This window comes from Phocoena phocoena, chromosome 5, assembly GCF_963924675.1.
Source record: "Phocoena phocoena chromosome 5, mPhoPho1.1, whole genome shotgun sequence".
In the NCBI taxonomy this organism is placed as follows: Eukaryota; Metazoa; Chordata; class Mammalia; order Artiodactyla; family Phocoenidae; genus Phocoena; species Phocoena phocoena.
In genome coordinates this window covers 5,934,182-5,953,771 of record NC_089223.1, presented here as the reverse complement: position 1 = coordinate 5,953,771, position 19,590 = coordinate 5,934,182, and the positions used below count along the sequence as shown (strand labels likewise).

The 19,590-nt window shown below is 38.0% G+C and overlaps 1 protein-coding gene across 2 annotated transcripts in view; it reads left to right on the top strand.

Annotated features, from left to right (window-relative positions):
* Positions 1-19,590, top strand: part of MARCHF1 (membrane associated ring-CH-type finger 1) — a 321,593-nt gene that overhangs the window by 130,531 nt on the left and 171,472 nt on the right. For both annotated transcript variants that reach the window (XM_065877973.1, XM_065877972.1), the window contains exon 2: positions 11,941-11,991. In XM_065877973.1, the coding sequence (XP_065734045.1) occupies positions 11,941-11,991 (51 nt within the window). The remainder of the gene's footprint in view (positions 1-11,940; positions 11,992-19,590) is intronic.

Genomic DNA, 19,590 nt, shown 5'->3' with positions numbered 1-19,590 from the left:
ATCTAGTCTCATGGCGTTGTGGTCAGAAAAGATACTTGATACGATTTCAATTTTCTTAAATTTACCAAGGCTTGATTTGTGACCCAAGATATGATCTATCCTGGAGAATGTTCCATGAGCACTTGAGAAAAATGTGTATTCTGTTGTTTTTGGATGGAGTGTCCTATAAATATCAATTAAGTCCATCTTGTTTAATGTATCATTTAAAGCTTGTGTTTCCTTATTTATTTTCACTTTGGATGATCTGTCCAAGGGTGAAAGTGGGGTGTTAAAGTCCCCTACTATGAATGTGTTACTGTCGATCTCCCCTTTTATGGCTGTTAGTATTTGCCTTATGTATTGAGGTGCTCCTATGTTGGGTGCATACATATTTACAGTTGTTATATCTTCTTCTTGGATTGATCCTTTGAGCATTATGTAGTGTCCTTCATTGTCTCTTCTAATAGTCTTTATTTTAAAGTCTATTTTGTCTGATATGAGAATTGCTACTCTAGCTTTCTTTTGGTTTCCATCTGCATGGAATATCTTTTTCCATCCCTTACTTGCAGTTTGCATGTGTCTCTAGGTCTGAAGTGGGTCTCTTGTAGACAGCATATATATGGATCTTGTTTTTGTATCCATTCAGCCAATCTGTGTCTTTTGGTGGGAGCATTTAGTCCATTTACATTTAAGGTAATTATCAATAGGTATGTTCCTATTCCCATTTTCTTAATTGTTTTGGGTTTACTATTGTTAGTCTTTTCCTTCTCTTGTGTTTCTTGCCTAGAGAAGTTCCTTAGTACTTGTTGTAAAGCTGGTTTGATGGTGTTGAACTCTCTCAGCTTTTGCTTGTCTGTAAAGGTTTTAATTTCTCCATCAAATCTGAATGAGATCCTTGCTGGGTAGAGTAATCTTGGTTGCAGGTTTTTCTCCTTCATCACTTTAAATATGTCCTGCCAGTCCCTTCTGGCTTGCAGAGTTTCTGCTGAAAGATCAGCTGTTAACCTTATGGGGATCCCCTTGTGTGTTATTTGTTGTTTTTCCCTTGCTGCTTTTAATATGTTTTCTTTGTATTTAGTTTTTGACAGTTTGATTAATATGTGTCTTGGCATATTTCTCCTTGGATTTATCCTGTATGGGACTCTCTGTGCTTCCTGGACTTGATTAACTATTTCCTTTCCCATATTAGGGAAGTTTTCAACTAAAATCTCTTCAAATATTTTCTCAGTCCCTTTCTTTTTCTCTTCTTCTTCTGGAACCCCTATAATTCGAATGTTGGTGCGTTTAATGCTGTCCCAGAGGTCTCTGAGACTGTCCTCAGTTCTTTTCATTCTTTTATCTTTATTCTGCTCTGCAGTAGTTATTTCCACTATTTTATCTTCCAGGTCACTTATCCATTCTTCTGCCTCAGTTATTCTGCTATTGATCCCATCTAGAGTATTTTTAATTCCATATATTGTGTTGTTTATCGTTGTTTGTTTCATCTTTAGTTCTTCTAGGTCCTTGTTCAATGTTTCTTGCATTTTGTCTATTCTATTTCCAAGATTTTGGATCATCTTTACTATCATTATTCTGAATTCTTTTTCCAGTAGACTGCCTATTTCCTCTTCATTTGTTAGGTCTGGTGGGTTTTTATCTTGCTCCTTCATCTGCTGTGTGTTTTTCTGTCTTCTCATTTTGCTTATCTTACTGTGTTTGGGGTCTCCTTTTTGCAGGTTGCTGTTTTGTAGTTCCCGTTGTTTTTGGTGTCTGTCCCCAGTAGCTAAGGTTGGTTCAGTGGGTTGTGTTAGCTTCCTGATGGAGGGGCCTAGTGCCTGTGTTCTGGTGGATGAGGCTGGATCTTGTCTTTCTGGTGGGCAGGTCCTTGTCTGGTGGTGTGTTTTGGGGTGTCTGTGGCCTTATTATGATTTTAGGCAGCCTCTCTGCTAATGGGTGGGGTTGTGTTCCTGTCTTGCTAGTTGTTTGGCATAGGGTGTCCAGCACTGTAGCTTGCTGGTCGTTGAGTGAAGCTGGGTGCTGGTGTTGAGATGGAGATCTCTGGGAGATTTTCACTGTTTGATATTATGTGGAGCTTGGAGGTCTCTTGTGGACCAGTGTCCTGAAGTTGGCTCTCCCACCTCCGAGGCACAGCACTGACTCTTGGCTGCAGCACCAAGAGCCTTTCATCCACACGGCTCAGAATAAAATGAGACAAAGTAGAAAGAAAGAATTAGTAGAAGAAAGAAAGAAAGGATGGGGGGAGGGAGGAAGGAAGGAAGGAAGGAGGGAAGGAAGCAAAAAAAGAAAGAAAGAAGATACAGTAAGATAAAATATAATAAATTTATTAAAATAAAAAATAATTTTTAAGAAAAAAATAAAAACAAACCAAAAAACGGACGGATAGAACCCTAGGACAAATGGTGGAAGCAAAGTTATACAGACAAAATCTCACACACAGGCATACACATACACACTCACAAAGAGAGGAAAAGGGGAAAAAATCATAAATCTTGCTCTCAAAGTCCCCCTCCTCAATTTGGGATGAATCGTTTTCTATTCAGGTATTCCACAGATGCAGGTACATCAAGTTGACTGTGGAGATTTAATCCGCTGCTCCTGAGCCTGCTGGGAGAGATTTCCCTTTCTCTTCTTTGTTCGCACAGCTGCCGGGGCTCAGCTTTGGATTTGGCCCCGCCTCTGCGTGTAGGTCGCCTGAGGGCGTCTGTTCTTCGCTCAGACGGGACGGGGTTAAAGGAGCAGCTGCTTCCGGGACTCTGGCTCACTCAGGCCGGGGAGAGGGAGGGGCAAGGAGTGCGGGGCGGGCCTGCGGCGTCAGAGGCGGCGTGACGTTGCGCCGGCATGACGTTGCACCAGCTTGAGGCGCGCTGTGCGTTCTCCCGGAGGAGTTGACCCTGCATCTCGTGACCCCGCATCTCGTGACCCCGGCAGTGGCGGGCTGCACAGGCTCCCTCTCCTCGCGCACCAGGAAAGAAAGAGGGAAGAAAAAAACTCTTGCCTCTTCGGCAAATCCAGACTTTTCCCCGGACTCCCTCTCGGCTAGCCGTGGCGCACTAACCCCCTGAAGGCTGTGTTCACGCCGCCAACCCCAGCCCTCTCCCTGCGCTCCGACCGAAGCCCGAGCCTCAGTTCCCAGCCCCCGTCCGCTCCGGCAGGTGAGCAGACAAGCCTCTCGGCTGGTGAGTGCCGGTCGGTACCGATCCTCTGTGCGGGAATCTCTCCGCTTTGCCCTTCGCGCCACTGTTGCTGCGCTCTCCTTCGCGGCTCGGAAGCTTCCCCCTCCGCCACCCGCAGTCTCTGCCCTCTAAGGGGTTCCTAGTGTGTGGAAACTTTTCCCTCTATACAGCTCCCTCCCACTGGTGCAGGTCCCGTCCCTATTCTTTTGTCTCTGTATTTTCTTTTTTCTTTTGCCCTACCTAGATACGTGGGGGGTTTCTTGCCTTTTGGGAGGTCTGACGTCTTCTGCCAGCATTCAGTAGTTGTTCTGTAGGAGTTGGTCCACGTGTAGATGTATTTCTGGTGTATCTGGTGATCTCCGAGTCTTACTCTTCCGCCATCTTCCCCTCCGGCTATATACTAGTTTTTAAAGAAATGAAATCACTCTCTGCACATTGTTCTTTAACTCTTTTTTACCTTGATAACATATCATATATATTACCATTTGCCTAACTTCATATGTGATTATAATTTCTATGTGTGCATCACATCCATATATAATTTTACATAAACAATTTCCACATGCTCTTCTGCTTTATAAGGACTTTTTCCCCTCATCTCCTCCATCTGCCCTCCCATCTGCACCCCCAGAAATTTATGCGTATCTTTCTTTGACTTTTTCCATCTTCACATAGCCGGGTAATGGTGCATGTCTACACACAAATGTGTGCACACACAGACACTTAGGGAGGGTCTGCCCTTATATGTTTTACAAATAGTCCTATTTTACCACTTCCCATTTTACTTTTCACACTCAGTCTTATTTGGTGGAAATCCCTTTAGGTCAAATGGCAGAGAGCCAATTCATCCTTTTTCATTATTGTATAATATTCCAAGGTGTGGCTCCACTATAACTTATTTAATGAGCATTGTTTACTCTGTTAGTCAGGTTCTAGTCAGGAGAGAGAAAACAGACTTTTTGTTTTATCACAGAGAATTTATTGTAAAGATTTATTGCCTGGCTGTATACAATCACTAAGTAAGAGAGAAGGGGGAAAAAAAATAAAAACAGAACAGCAAGATATTACAAATTGGAATTGCAGGAAGCAGTCGTCCCCCCTAGGTCTGGGTGAACAAAGGAAAGAAATTGGAATTATTAAAGGCTTGGAAGAGGGGCCCCATAGAACTGAAACTCACTTCTGAGGAGGGAGCCAGCTGGCGGGTGCTGGTGTCTAAAACCTGCTTCTGCAGGTGTGAGAAAAGCTGCACAGGCTCAGCAGTGGCTGCAGGAAGGAACTGCTGCTGCCACGGTTAAGAATCGTTCCTAGACTAATGCTCAAACACAAGAAGCAGATAAGAAGCCAACAGGAAGCAAATCCTGTTTTCTTTTCCCAAGCTTCCAGTTTCCCTGCAGTGTCCTTCTTCAGAGGGAGCTGGGTGACTTTGCAGAGTCCCAGCTTCAGAGTAGAATTTAGGAGGGTGGGTTTAAAGGTTCCAGACATTAAATTAACAACTGGCACATGTTTATTGCCAAGATTTTTTTGTCAGTTAAGAATAGAGCTGTATTGTGTCCTTATTTGCATATCCTTTTGTACCCGTGATTTTATTTCTCTGGAATAGATTCCCAGGAGTGAGATTACTGTATAAAATGATATTTTAAATTTTAACAGTTGTTGCCAGATGTTTTTTTAAATGATACTGCAAAAATTCACACTCCTGCTAGCAGTTTTTGAGAGAAATCTTTCTTCTTATCCCCACCAGAAATAGAAGCTATCACTCTTTTCCATTTTTCCAGCATAATGGGTTAAAGCAATGTCTTGTTACTTTAATTTGCATTCTCCTGACTGCTTGTGATTTTAAGTATGTTGTCATATGCTTGTTAACAATCTGTAGTCCTTTTCTGTGCATTTCTTTTCCTATCTTTTGCTTGATTTTTTTTCTATTGGGATTCTTTCTGTTACCTTTTGTTGTGACTAGACAAAACCTTTGACTATTATAGAAATTGAACTTTATCAGTCTTCTGTGTTGTACTTTTTTCTAACTCAATTGTTTATTCACTTTCATTTTTGTATTTTTTCTAATATAATCTAACCAAAAGCAACTTATAGCTTCTGGTTCCTGTATTAGTTATATAAATCTCCCTCACTCCAAGACTGCATTTATAATATAGGCCTTTTTTTTTTTTTTTTGCGGTACGCGGGCCTCTCACCGCTGTGGCCTCTCCCGCCGCGGAGAACAGGCTCCGGACGCGCAGGCTCAGCGGCCATGGCTCACGGGCCCAGCCGCTCCGCGGCATGTGGGATCCTCCCGGACCGGGGCACGAACCCGTGTCCCCTGCATCGGCAGGTGGACTCTCAACCACTGCGCCACCAGGGAAGCCCTATACGCTTATTTTTAAAACTTTATTATTTTTTACATTTTAGACTTTGTTTTATATGGAGTCTGACTGTATATATTCTTTGATATGGGTTTCACTTTTTCTTTCACATGGATAGCCAGTTGTCCAGAAGCATTTATTATATCAACTATCCTTTCAATATTAACTTGAATACTAGTTTTTTTAAATGTGAAATTCTTATGCCTATTTTTGGATTTCTTATTCTGGATTTTACTGACTTTTAATTAATTCTTATGCCAATACCATATTGACTTAATCACACTGACTTAATGTGGTCAGTGCCTAGCACAAGATGTCCCTTTTTTCATTATTTCTTGAATATTCTCAGGCATTTCTTTTTCTATATATGTTCTTTAAGATCATTTTATCTATCTCCTTTGTACTTCGAAAAAGAAGAAATAAACCCTATTGGAGATTTCACTGGAACCACATTCTATTTATACGGCAATTTGTAGAGGATTTATATTTTATGAAATATTCTTGCCATCAAAGAATTTGTTCAGATTATGATTTATACTCCTAAGATATTATACTTTATATTTTTAATAAGACTTTATGATTTCCTTGTTAAATTTATTCTTAAATGTTTTATAGATTTGGTTTTTATTTACATTTCTGGATATTTAAAACTAGAAGAGAGAAAGCTATTCATTTTGCAGTATTTCCATTAGGCTAGACTAAACTGCTATATAAATCCAGAAATGTGGTGGCCCCAAAGAAATACAAGTTAATTTCTCTCTGGTGATGGTTTAGAGTGTGTGTTCCAAATTGGCACATGGCTTTTCACTGTGTGTTCATTCAGGAACTCAGGGGAATTCAGCTCTACCATCTTTAATATGTGCTTCCTGGCTTGCTCTGATAGACACCATCCTAGCACAGAGCAGTAGAAAGGAGTATGGAGGAAAGTTTAGATTTACGGGACAAGCAGGAAACTGACAGTTGTTAGCTCTGTCCACATCTCACTGGAGGGAATTTGGCCATAGGCAACCTGTAACTGGAAGGAAGCCTGGGAGATGTAATGTGACTGGGGTGATGTATACCTAATTACTCTTCTCTGAGGACAGAAGAAGGGATAGTGGGTTTTAGGAAATTTAGTAGACTCTGCCATGATATATGTATCCTGTATCTAGCCATTGTACTAAAGTCTCATTTACTGCAGTTTTCTTTTATAACTAGAGGCAGTTGGAATTTCGATAATATCATTATCATCAATCAGAGAAAATTGGTTTATTGCTTCTTTTTCAATAATTTTTTCTATCACATATTTCATTTTCTTGTTGTTAAATTTGTTAGAAACTCTTAAGTCAAGTCGCATAATAAGAGCGAGAGCAAGCAGCCCTAAGAGAATTTCTTTAATTAACATAGTTCTGGAATTTTACCGTTTACAATAATATTTGGTAATGGTTTTCAGGATATTGTCTTTATCACTTTTAAAGATTTCCTTCAATTTTTATTTTACTCAGAGCTTACATTCTAGTAACACTGTCGAGGTTTGTTAAACATCTTAACTATAAGATCATAGTTTTTTGCTTTTAATGTATTAATCTAATGAATTGTTGATCCATTTCCTGATAAGGAAGTATCAGGAATAAATCCTATTTATTTTATTCCTTCAGCATTTTTTGGTACACTGCTGGTGTATCAAAGATGCATACTACTATTAGATATATGCTAATATTTTAAAAGAATTTTTGTGTCTGTAGTCCAAATTAAGACCAGAGCATAATTTTCTTTTCCCTCTTTATATCTTTTTGGATACTGTCTTAACACATTTGGAGATTAATTTATGCAGAATTAATAATATGGATTAAGGAAGTTTATGTTCCTATGGTCAAGAATACTATAAATAAAATTAGAATTATGTGTTCTTTAAAAGTAAGATACAACTCAATTGTGAAATCATCATGCCCTTATCCTTTGCAGGGCATATAGACTTTTATTTACTTACCCAATCTCTTCTTTGTTAATTATCTATTCAAATTTTCCTCTTCTTGAATAAATTCTGACAACTTTTATTTTGCTAGCATGTGGTCCATTTCCTCTAGGTGTTCAAATTTGTTGTAATACCATTACATGGAGCAGTCTCTTATAATTTTTCTATTCCTTTCTGTGTCCTTGATTATCCTTTCTTATTTCTTACATATTTCTGTTCTCCTTAGTAAGTCTTATAGGAAATTCATCTATTTTGTAATTATTTTCAAAAACATGCTTTAAGAAATATTTCTTTATCCTTCTTATTTATATCCATTTAATGAGTTTTAGCTTTTTTATTATTTCTTTTTACTGCATTCTTTTGTTACTGTGTTCTTTAATAACGAAGGCCTTTACAGTCATAAATTTTTACCTGGATATAGCTTTTGTTGTGTACATAGGTCTTAGTATAACATTTTCCAGAGTTTCTGTCTGTAATTTTCCAGTTAGTTATTTCTTTGGACCAAGCGTTATCTTAAAATGTGTTAGTTTTGAGGTGATCAAGATTTATTAGTAATATTTCAAATTTTTATTTCTAATTTTGCTGACTCAATATCAAAAGAAGTACCCTATAAAATCTCTACTTGAAGATTTTTGTGGAGGTATTATTTGAAGCCACATAAATTTTTAAAGTATTTTTAATTTAAAGGACATGAGATTTTTAATACGTCTATTAATTGAGTTTTATTGTATTATTCAGTTCCTCTGTATCATTTATTTTTTGTTTACAAACCACATTGCTTTCAAAGACTTTTCTTCTATTTCAAGTTTTAATTCTTTAATTGTTCTCACAGAAATAGTTTCATGGTCTACTTAGAATTTTTCAGATGACCCTCAAAATTGCCTCATTTTTTTTTTCTCCTTTCAAATATCTTGAGTTTTAGCCTGGGGTGAGAGTGGGTGGGGCAGAGAACAAAGGAGGAAAACTACAGAATAGCATCATAGCAGTGGTCTGTGTGAGATTGTCTTATTCTGATTTCTGAAGTCAGAAATAATTTTTTTCCTTTAGTTTACATAAAAAATAACAAACAAATAAATAAAACCCTCCTTCAAGCTTCCGTACTGCCGTCTTCTGATCGATGGATATACAGAGCATTCCTCTGTAGATAAATACAAGTCCACTGCATTATGCATTCTTTAACACAGAACATCCCCTTTTAAAGGAACTATGTCACTTTCCTTAGATTACAATATTAAATATATTAAAACAACTTAGTAACGATTTCCTCATTTGGTAATCATTTTTTCTTGCTGGTAATAAAAATCCAACCATGTTTAGTAAGGTCAAATTTGAAAAACAATTATTATATTAATAATAATCACAAAACAAAACTAACAATAGCAGATTCATTCATATCAAACCAAAAATTAGAAATTTTGGAAAGATTTAAACATGCTTATGAAACTAGAAGTCTCTCCCTCTGCATACTGTGAACAATCTGCTAAGATTGATCTGCTAAGATAGCTCATCAAAATTATTGCTTGAAGATCCCATAATTTTCATGTGGACTTGTCTGGAACTCTTGTTGGTTTCAGCTTTTAGTGACCTACAAGGTCCCTGTAATTTGGGTACCAGTAAGTTACGTTAGATTCTGAGACAGCTTCTATTTAATCTAAGGTAAAAATTTAAACTGATCATAATGAGGTATGACAACCATATTTGGCTAATCTACAAAGAAGAATATGTCATTGCAATAGTAATGGGACAAGCCATTCAATTAATTAGTAGCAAATTGAACAGATTGCTTTGGAAGTGTTCCAAGAGGGAAAGTGCTTGTGGAGCTTTGCTTCAAAAGCAAGGCAGGCCAGACTTCCTTAATCCCCTTTGGTAGAGAGAAATTTGATTTTCCATCCTTGAATTTTATATGCCAGAATCTAATCCACAGTAGAGGTGGAATTGCAGGATAGAGAGGTGTTTATGTTAAAATTATGGGTCTAGTAACCTGTGGTGATTGTCCTGATTTTTGAGGGGGCTCTTTGGGTGTTTCCTCTACCTGTGAATAATAATGGAAATATTATAAACTTGTAATCTCTAAACTGTTTTCATCTATAACTCATTTGATCCAATCCCCAATATATTATCTGCCCATTTCACAGTGAGGAATTTGGAGGTCTGGGATCTCAAATACACTCCTGCTAGGACTAGTGCACGGGTACAGGTCTAGTTCAAGTCAAAACCCCATTTTATATCACCGCCGTTGCAGCAATAGGGTAACCTCTCTGTTCCCATGTGTTAACTGGAATGGAAATAATAGAGATCTTAGCCACGGCAAAAAGTTAGCCTTTGCCTAAGCTTGTTTATTTCCTTCAATGCCTAACCTTGTATTAAGAGGAAATAGAGCTAACTGATTTCAATGTAAAAGGTCTCTTGAAGTACGAAATAATAAAGCAGAGGCCTCCTCCCATTAGATTGGGGGAGGCTGAAGCATGTGGGAATTATCTGCTTATTACGACCTCACACTGAACTCATTCACAGTTATGGAAGGACATGGCCCTCCTTGTGTTTAATCTCAAAACACGACAAAGTCCTCTTTGGTTGGAAAAATTAAGTAACCTGATGCCAGATCAATTTCTTGTACAAATAGTACTTCTTGGTTCTTGCTGAAGAGTTTTCAATTCTAGTTCCTTGATCATGTTCTCAAATATCATGTAAAAATAGAAAACATAGCAAAACAACCAGGACAACCAAACTCCTCTCAAAGCCTGTTAATGTATCATTGACCTCTGTGCTATACAGTCCTGTGTCAAAATCCTCAATTTCACTGAAGAGGAAAGATGGATTGGTTTTGTTTTCTTGTCTCTAGAAGAGGAGTTGAAATGTCAGTAGAAAAGCACCTCTCTCCATCACCAGAGGAAGCTAATCAAGGAAACATGTCTTCAGGGAGCACACACATTAATCTCCAGCTGGATCACGGGGCTGTTATGAGGTGTAACTAATCGTACAGTTGCGACTCATCTCGGTCTGTAATAACATGCTCCACCGTGCCATCCGTGGTTGGATGAGATGGATGTTGCATGTAAAAGAAAAAGTGCTGTTCAGCTGAAATGTCTGCAAGCCTGTGCCAGACAGTGACAGCTTGCAGTGAATGCAGCCACTGTGTTTCCGCCATAACACGTTTACCCTGTGTTTCTGAAACTGTCTCGAGCAGTCATCACAGGACAATTTCAGACCCACAGGTTGTTATAACAGCTTCCTTCTCAAAAATGAACCCTGTCGGGGCTTCCCTGGTGGCGCAGTGGTTGAGAGTCTGCCTGCCGATGCAGGGGACACTGGTTCGTGCCCTGGTCCGGGAGGATCCCACATGCCGCGGAGCGGCTTGGGCCCGTGAGCCATGGCCGCTGAGCCTATGCATCCGGAGCCTGTGCTCCGCAATGGGAGAGGCCACAACGGTGAGAGGCCCGCGTACCGCAAAAAAAAAAAAAAAAAAAAAAAAAAAAAAGACCCCCGTCAAGATGCACTGTAGTTGTCTCCTCAGATCCATTGTGGTGTTGAGTCCAGATGCTCAGAAATGTTTTTTAAAAAGAATCCTAAAGTGCTAAATACAGATCCTTCACAAACTTCTGGTTTCCAGAACAGGCTCTTCCAACACTTTTTCCACAGCAGGAAAGGTGTGCTGTGATCTCTTGGTATAGGTACCACACATTCTGATTTGTCAGGTCAATTTCCCACCAGCTCTAGCCATAAGGCCCTGGACTGGCCCGGCTTACAGGCAACAGAAGGCCTTCAGGCTTTGAATGAGGTAGTGCCACTCTTCGAGGACCCATTCGACTTTACAGTTGCATGACTTTTAAAAAAATGTATCTATTCAAAATCTTTTTTTCATGCTTCTTTCCTCTGAAATTGGAAATTCCTTAAGAGGCAAGAACTGAGGTATAATTTTTTAAAACTTATTATTAAGTTTTAAATTTTAAAATAATTTCTCAATTTTTTTAATTTAAATGATTAAATGTTTTAAAATTTTAAATTACCTTTAATTTTTTTTAAATTTTGAAAATAAAATAACTGAACAGACAGATAAAATGTATTTTAGCAGAACAGGAGTTAGATGTTATGTACCATGTACCCAGTATGCAATATTTACTGACACTGAGGACCGGAATTTACTGGTAGAAGAAAAAAAGGGGAGATAATGGACTATTATTTTCATTTCTAATTCTATTTCAAAGGAACTTCATATGTTTTTCTAGAGAAATAAGTGTTTCCTGGAAATAAATATTCCTAGACTAATATATAACCTGATAATAATTGAAACATTTTCAAAAGGACACCTATATATACTAGAGAAATAAAATTTGGTAAAATAATTCTGTGTAAGCAATTTTTATGTCTGTTAGGACAATACAGAGGACATCTACACGTTGGCCTATGCTGTGCTTTCTTTTCTCAGCAGCAAAGAATACTGCTGTTTTTAATCAACGTCTCTAATTTTATTTTTCAGAACGACAAATCCCCAGGGCGATCTGCAAGTCGATCAAGTAATATTTCAAAAGTAGGTGAACTGTATTCATTTTCTTAATTGTTTATTAATTTATGTATTTTATGAGTTCAAGTAAATATTTTCTAACATTTAACCTGCTCTTGTTATCTGTGAGCAATACACAAATATGACTTGTTAATGGTCTTAAATATTTTAAGAGTTTACCATGATTGATTTCATACAGCAAAATGAGTGAAGCTGTTTTTCGTCTTCAGTGCTGTATGCAAAAGACAATTTGCTACTTTCCGAGTGTCGCTCAAAATATGTTTCTTCTCTCACTTCGGCTCAGAAAGCTACCACACACCCAAGGTGAAACTCTATCAACATCATGGTACAATTCCCATGAATTCAGTTTTTCCAGGAGTATGGGCTCAACTATGCTGGAATCTAACCAGGACAGGTTTTAGAAAACAATTTAATTTAAGACACTAGTTTGGTCATACTTGCTTTATAGAGTCGATGGATGAGAAAACCAAAATACTCCCTAGACTGCCTATAAATCCAAGCAAGACACGAGGGTGTTGAAAATCCCATGGCATGGGAGAGATCCTCTAGATTTTTATTTCTCCTAGAAAACAAAAATTAAGAGCTATTCTCTAAGATGAGGCACTATGCAGTTTATAGGCTTGGTACTTGGGGAGTGAAAAATCATCTAGGGCCATTTGTGAAATTGGAAAATTATGACTTCCAAAAGTATAATTCTGACAAAGCTGAATTTACCATGACGAGAACTTCCACAGCAGGGCCCCTCACTTGCCAACACCACAGCCCTGAGCTCAATTTTGTAAACGTAATTTTGTATTATTTTCCTTCGAGGGGGCCCCCAAAACAGCAATAAACCATAGGCACTACAGAACATAGACCCACTTCCAATTTAGAAAAGTTTTTGTTTTGTTTTGTCATGTTTTCACAAACAAAGGACTTCTATTACTCATTTAAAAATAGCAGTGGCCAGATTATCAGCATTTTCTTAAGTGGGTTTCCTGAGGCTGATTCTTATGAGACAATGTTAAGATGGTCAGTTGACACCTGTCAACACACTGGGTTGAGTATGGGAATGGAATCCTGCTCTTAGGAAACTCTCGTATTTTTAATACACAGTAAGGATGCCTGTCCGGTGCTCCATAGGGAGACCACATCACTGTGTTGCAATGCTCTCCACTGTACAAGCTTAGTAAGATAGTCCAGAACAAAAGCAGTCAATGTTTCTGCTTTCAAGACGTGCAGAGATGCAAGAGACCCACAGAGAATTGTATCTCAGTAGTTGGAACTGTACCTCTCTAAGGACATTGCAATCTGGGCGCCTTCCTAATACTTGAGAGCCCATATGGCCCAGTGGTTAAAGCACTAGCCGTGTAGACAGAGGATGTGAGTGTAAGTCATCACTGTCACTTCCTACTTATGGGACCCGAGACACTCACTTAACCGCCCTGAGACACGCTTGCCTCCACTGGGACATGAGGCGATGGTATCAGTCATTGAAGGTTTTCTTAAGTGGTTGTAAATCAAAACAATACCTTTCAAATGTCAATCCTCTCCATCACATCATGGAGAGCCTGGCCTGCAACTACAGAGCATCATCATCTTTCTGAATGTGAGTGTTAATGTTGACCTAGAAACCTGTAGGCAGTACTGACAACTCCTTTGTCATGCCAGTTGCTTCGTGATCCAGGGGTAAAATTGTACCTGCGTTTCCAAACTGCTGTTTGACTTTGACATAATGCAGCTTGTTTATAGCTTTTACCTTTGCATTTATTCTTTAAGAAAAAGTCAGAAATGTAGTTTCCCTTCTATGAATTCACCTTCCAGGCTCTGATACATTTTTTGTGTGTGTTTTTGCCTCTCCAAGAGCAACACTCTCGATTTTATTGGTGCAAACTATTGATTTTATTACTGTTTAAGGTATATCTTTCATGTACATCTTATTACTCTCAGAAATACTGTTTTCTTTTGTATTAACAGTATTCACAGACTATTGATAACACTTTTAAAATAGGAGTAGTATGAAGAAATTCTATTCAAAGATGATACAAGTTTGGGACAGTAAGACAAGTGTGAGCTGTCATCAGTCTAACAAGTATTTGCTAATCCATATTCTATTTATAGATGACCTGCATAAGCTATTAGACATAAATATTGGTTGTTATCCATTTTGATGGTAATTTATCTTAGATTAGGAACATGAACTGGCAGGTCTTATTGACCGGTTTGCCAAACTGCATCATAAATGTTCTAGACTCATTCTTTTTTTTTTCAGTTATGATTAAACAGTTTATTTGATACATTTTAATTGCAGGCTTGTGTGGGAGACAATTAATGATAAAATGCATTCTATTCAGAGAGAAAAGAAAAGCTCTCCCCTTAAACAGTCATTCTAATTGTACAGTCACAAAAACTCAAACCATCACACACCCACGGGGGTGAAAAGATTTCAGTGAGCTTAAGTTTATTAGACTTAAGCTAATATAATGCTACTTTTACTTATACTCAGAATGACAGCCACAAATCCTGAATCCACTGTAGAGCTTTCACTACCTTTTAATGAATTACTAAGTGATAAACTCTTCATTAAGACCACATAACTTACCAAGAAGGAGGTGGCAAATTCTAGTAATATTTGAGTCCTTTAACTTTTTTATTTTTACCGTCTTTATTGGGGTATAATTGCTTTACAATGGTGTGTTACTTTCTGATGTATAACAAAGTGAATCAGCTATACATATACATATATCCCCATATCCCCTTCCTCTTGCATCTCCCTCCCACCCTCGCTATCCCACCCCTCTAGGTGGACCAGAACACCAAGCTGATCTCCCTGTGCTATGCGGCTGCTTCCACTAGCTATCTATTTTACATTTGGTAATAAATATAAGTCCGTGCCACTCTCTAACTTCGTCCCAGCTTACCATTCCCACTCCCCGTGTCCCCAAGTCCACTCTCTACATCTGTGTCTTTATTCCTGTCCTGCACCTAGGTTCTTCATAAACATTTTTTTTTTTTAGATTCCATATATATATGTGTTAGCATACAGTTTTGTTTTTCTCTTTCTGACTTACTTCACTCTGTATGACAGTCTCTAGATCCCTCCATGTCACTACAAGTAACTCAATTTCGTTTCCTTTTATGGCTGAGTAATATTCCATTGTATATATGTGCCACATCTTCTTTATCCATTCATCTGTCGATGGACACTTAGGTTGCTTCCATGTCCTGGCTATTGCAAATAGAGCTGCAATGAACATTGTGGTACATGACCCTTTTTGAATTATGGATTCTAAGGGTATATGCCCAGTAGTGGGATTGCTGGGTCGTATGGTAATTCTTTTTTTTTTTTTTTTTACATCTTTATTGGAGTATAATTGCTTTACAATGGTGTGTTAGTTTCTGCTTTATAACAAAGTGAATCAGTTATACATATACATATGTTCCCATATCTCTTCCCTCTTGCATCTCCCTCCCTACCACCCTCCCTATCCCACCCCTCCAGGCAGTCACAAAGCACCGAGCTGATCTCCCTGTGCTATGCGGCTGCTTCCCACTAGCTATCTACCTTACGTTTGGTAGTGTATATATGTCCATGCCACTCTCTCACTTTGTCACAGCTTACCCTTCCCCCTCCCCATATCCTCAAGTCCATTCTCTAGTAGGTCTGTGTCTTTATTCCTGTCTTACCCCTAGGTTCTTCATGACATTTTTTTTTTCTTAAATTCCATATATATGTGTTAGCATACGGTATTTTTTTTTCTCTTTCTGACTTACTTCACTCTGTGTGACAGACTCTAGGTCTATCCATCTCATTACAGATAGCTCAATTTCATTTCTTTTTATGGCTGAGTAATATTCCATTGTATATACGTGCCACGTCTTCTTTATCCATTCATCCGATGATGGACACTTAGGTTGTTTCCATCTCCAGGCTATTGTAAATAGAGCTGCAATGAACATTTTGGTACATGACTCTTTTTGAATTATGGTTTTCTCAGGGTATATGCCCAGTAGTGGGATTGCTGGGTCATATTGTAGTTTTATTTGTAGTTTTTTAAGGAACCTCCATACTGTTCTCCATAGTGGTTGTATCCATTTACATTCCCCCCAACAGTGCAAGAGTGTTCCCTTTTCTCCACACCCTCTCCAGCATTTATTGTTTCTAGATTTTTTGATGATGGGCATTCTGACTGGTGTGAGGTGATACCTCATTGTAGTTTTGATTTGCATTTCTCTAATGATAAGTGATGTTGAGCATTCTTTCATGAGTTTATTGGCAGTTGGTATATCTTCTTTGGAGAAATGCCTGTTTAGGTCTTCTGCCCATTTTTGGATTGGGTTGTTTGTTTTTCTGATATTGAGGTGCATGAGTGGCTAGTAAACTTTGGGGATTAATCCATTGTCAGTTGCTTCATTTGCAAATATTTTCTCGCATTCAGAGGGTTGTCTTTTTGTCTTGTTTATGGTTTCCTTTGCTGTGCAAAAGCTTTTAAGTTTCATTAGGTCCCATTTGTTTATTTTTGTTTTTATTTCCATTTCTCTAGGAGGTGGGTCAAAAAGGATCTTGCTGTGATTTATGTCATAGAGTGTTCTGCCTATGTTTTCTTTTAAGAGTTTGATGTCTTTTTTCCTTTAAGAGTTCGTTAAGTGTCTGGCCTTACATTTAGATCTTTAATCCATTTTGAATTTATTTTTGTCCATGGTGTTAGGGAGTGTTCTAATTTCATTCTTTTACATGTAGCTGGCAAGTTTTCCCAGTACCCCTTATTGAAGAGGCTGTCTTTTCTCCATTGTATATTCTTGCCTCCTTTATCAAAGATAAGGCGACCATATGTGCGTGGGTTTATCTCTGGGCTTTCTATCCTGTTCCATTGATCTATCTTTCTGTTTTTGTGCCCATACCATACTGTCTTCACTACTGTAGCATTGTAGTATAGTCTGAAGTCCAGGAGCCTGATTCCTCTAGCTCCGTTTTTCTTTCTCAATATTGCTTTGGCTATTCGGGGTCTTTTGTGTTTCCACCCAAATGGTGAAATTTTTTGTTCTAGTTCTGTGAAAAATGTCATTGGTAGTTTGGTAGGGATTGCAGTGATCTGTAGATTGCTTTGGGTAGTATAGTCATTTTCACAATGTTGATTGTTCTAATCCAGGAAAATGGTATATCTCTCCATCTGTTTGTATCATCTTTAATTTCTTTCATCAATGTCTTATAGTTTTCTGCATACAGGTCTTTTGTTGCAATGGTAAATGGGAGTGCTTCCTTAATTTCTCTTTCAGATTTTTCATTATTAGTGTATAGAAATGCAAGAGATTTCTGTGCAGTAATTTTCTATCCTGCTACTTTACCAAATTCATTGATTAGCTCTAGTAGTTTTCTGGTAGTGTCTTTACGATTTTCTATGTATAGTATCATGTCATCTGCAAACAGTGACAGCTTTACTTCTTCTTTTCCAATTTGGATTCCTTTTATTTCCTTTTCTTCTCTGATTGCTGTGGCTAAAACCTTTGAAACTATGTTGAATAATAGTGGTCTAGTGGGCCACCTTATCTTGTTCCTTATCTTAGTGGAAATGGTTTCAGTTTTTCACCATTGGAAATGATGTTGGCTGTGGGTTTGTCATACATGGCCTTTATTATATTGAGGTTAAGTTCCCTCTCTGCCTACTTTCTGGAGGGTTTTTATCATAAATGGATGTTGACTTTTGTCGAAAGCTTTCTCTGCATCGATTGAGATGATCATATGGTTTTAATCCTTCAGTTTGTTAGTACAGTGTATCACATTGATTGATTTGCATAATTGAAGAATCCTTGCATTCCTGGAATAAACCCCACTTGATCATGGTGTGTGATCCTTTTCATGTGCTGCTGGATTCTGTTTGCTAGTATTTTGTTGAGGATTTTTGCATCTATGTTCATCAGTGATATTGGCCTGTAGTTTTCTTTCTTTGTGACATCTTTGGATTAGGTATCAGGGTGATGGTGGCCTCGAGGAATGAGTTTTGGAGTTTTTCTCCCTCTGTCATATTTCGGAAGAGCTTGAGTAGGATGGGTGTTAGCTGTTCTCTAAATGTTAGGTAGAATTCACCTGTGAAGCTATCTGATCCTGGGCTTTTGTCTGTAGGAAGATTTTAATTACAGTCTAAATTTCAGTGCTTGTGATTGGTCTGTTTATATTTCCTATTTCTTCCTGGTTCAGTCTCAGAAGGTTGTGCTTTTCTAAGAATTTATCCATTTCTTCCAGGTTGTCCATTTTATTGGCATAGAGTCGCTTGCGGTAATCTCTCATGATCCTTTGTATTTCTGCAGTGTCAGTTGTTACTTCTTCTTCATTTCTAATTCCATTGATGTGAGTCTTCTCCCTTTCTTCTTGATGAGTCTGGCTAATGGTTTATCAATTTTGTTTGTCTTCTCGAAGAAGCAGCTTTTAGTTTCACTGATCTTTGCTATCATTTCTTTCATTTCTTTTTCATTTATTTCTGATCTGATTGTTATGATTTCTTTCCTTCCGCTAACTTTGGGGGGTTTTTGTTCTTCTTTCTCTAATTGCTTTAGGTGTATGCTGAGGTTGTTTATTTGAGATGTTTCTTGTTTCTTGAGGTAGGCTTGTATTGCTGTAAACTTCCCTCTTAGAACTACTTTTGCTGCGTCCCATAGGTTTTGGGTCATCATGTTTTCATTGTCAGTTGTCTCTAGGTATTTTTTGATTTCCTCTTTGATTTCTTCAGCTATCTCTTGGTTATTAAGTAATGTATTGTTTAGCCTCCATGTATTTGTATTTTTTACAGAATTTTTCCTGTAATTGATATCTAGTCTCATAGTTCCGTGGTCAGAAAACATACGTGATACGATTTCAATATTCTTAAATTTACCAAGGCTTGATTTGTGACCCAAGATATGATCTATCCTGGAGAATGTTCCATGAGCCTTTGAGAAGAAATTGTATTCTGTTGCTTTTGGATGGAATGTCCTATAAATATTAATTAAATCCACCTTGTTTAATGTGTAATTTAAAGCTTGTGTTTCCTTATTTATTTTCACTTTGGTTGATTTGTCCATTGGTGAAAGTGAGGTGTTAAAGTCCCCTACTATGAATGTGTTACTGTCAATTTCCCCTTTTATGGCTCTTAGCATTTGCCTTATGTATTGAGGTGTTCCTGTGTTGGGTGCCTAACTATTTCCAATTGCTATATCTTCTTCTTGGATTGATCCCTTGGTCATTTTGTAGTGTCCTTCTTTGTCTCTTGTAATAGTCTTTATTTTAAAGTCTATTTTGTCTGATATGAGAACTGCTACTCCAGCTTTCTTTTGATTTCCATTTGCATGGAATATCTTTTTCCATCCCCTCACTTTCAGTCTGTATGTGTCCCTAGGTCTGAAGTGGGTCTCTTGTAGACAGCATATATACAGGTCTTGTTTTTGTATCCATTCAGCCAGTCTGTGTCTTTTGGTTGGAGCCTTTAATCCATTTACATTTAAGGTAGTTATCGATATGTATGTTCCTATTCCCATTTTCTTAATTGTTTTGGGTTTTTTATTGTAGGTCTTTTCCTTTTCTTGTGTTTCCTGCCTAGAGAAGTTCCTTTAGCATTTGTTGTAAAGCTGGTTTGGTGGTGCTGAATTCTGTTA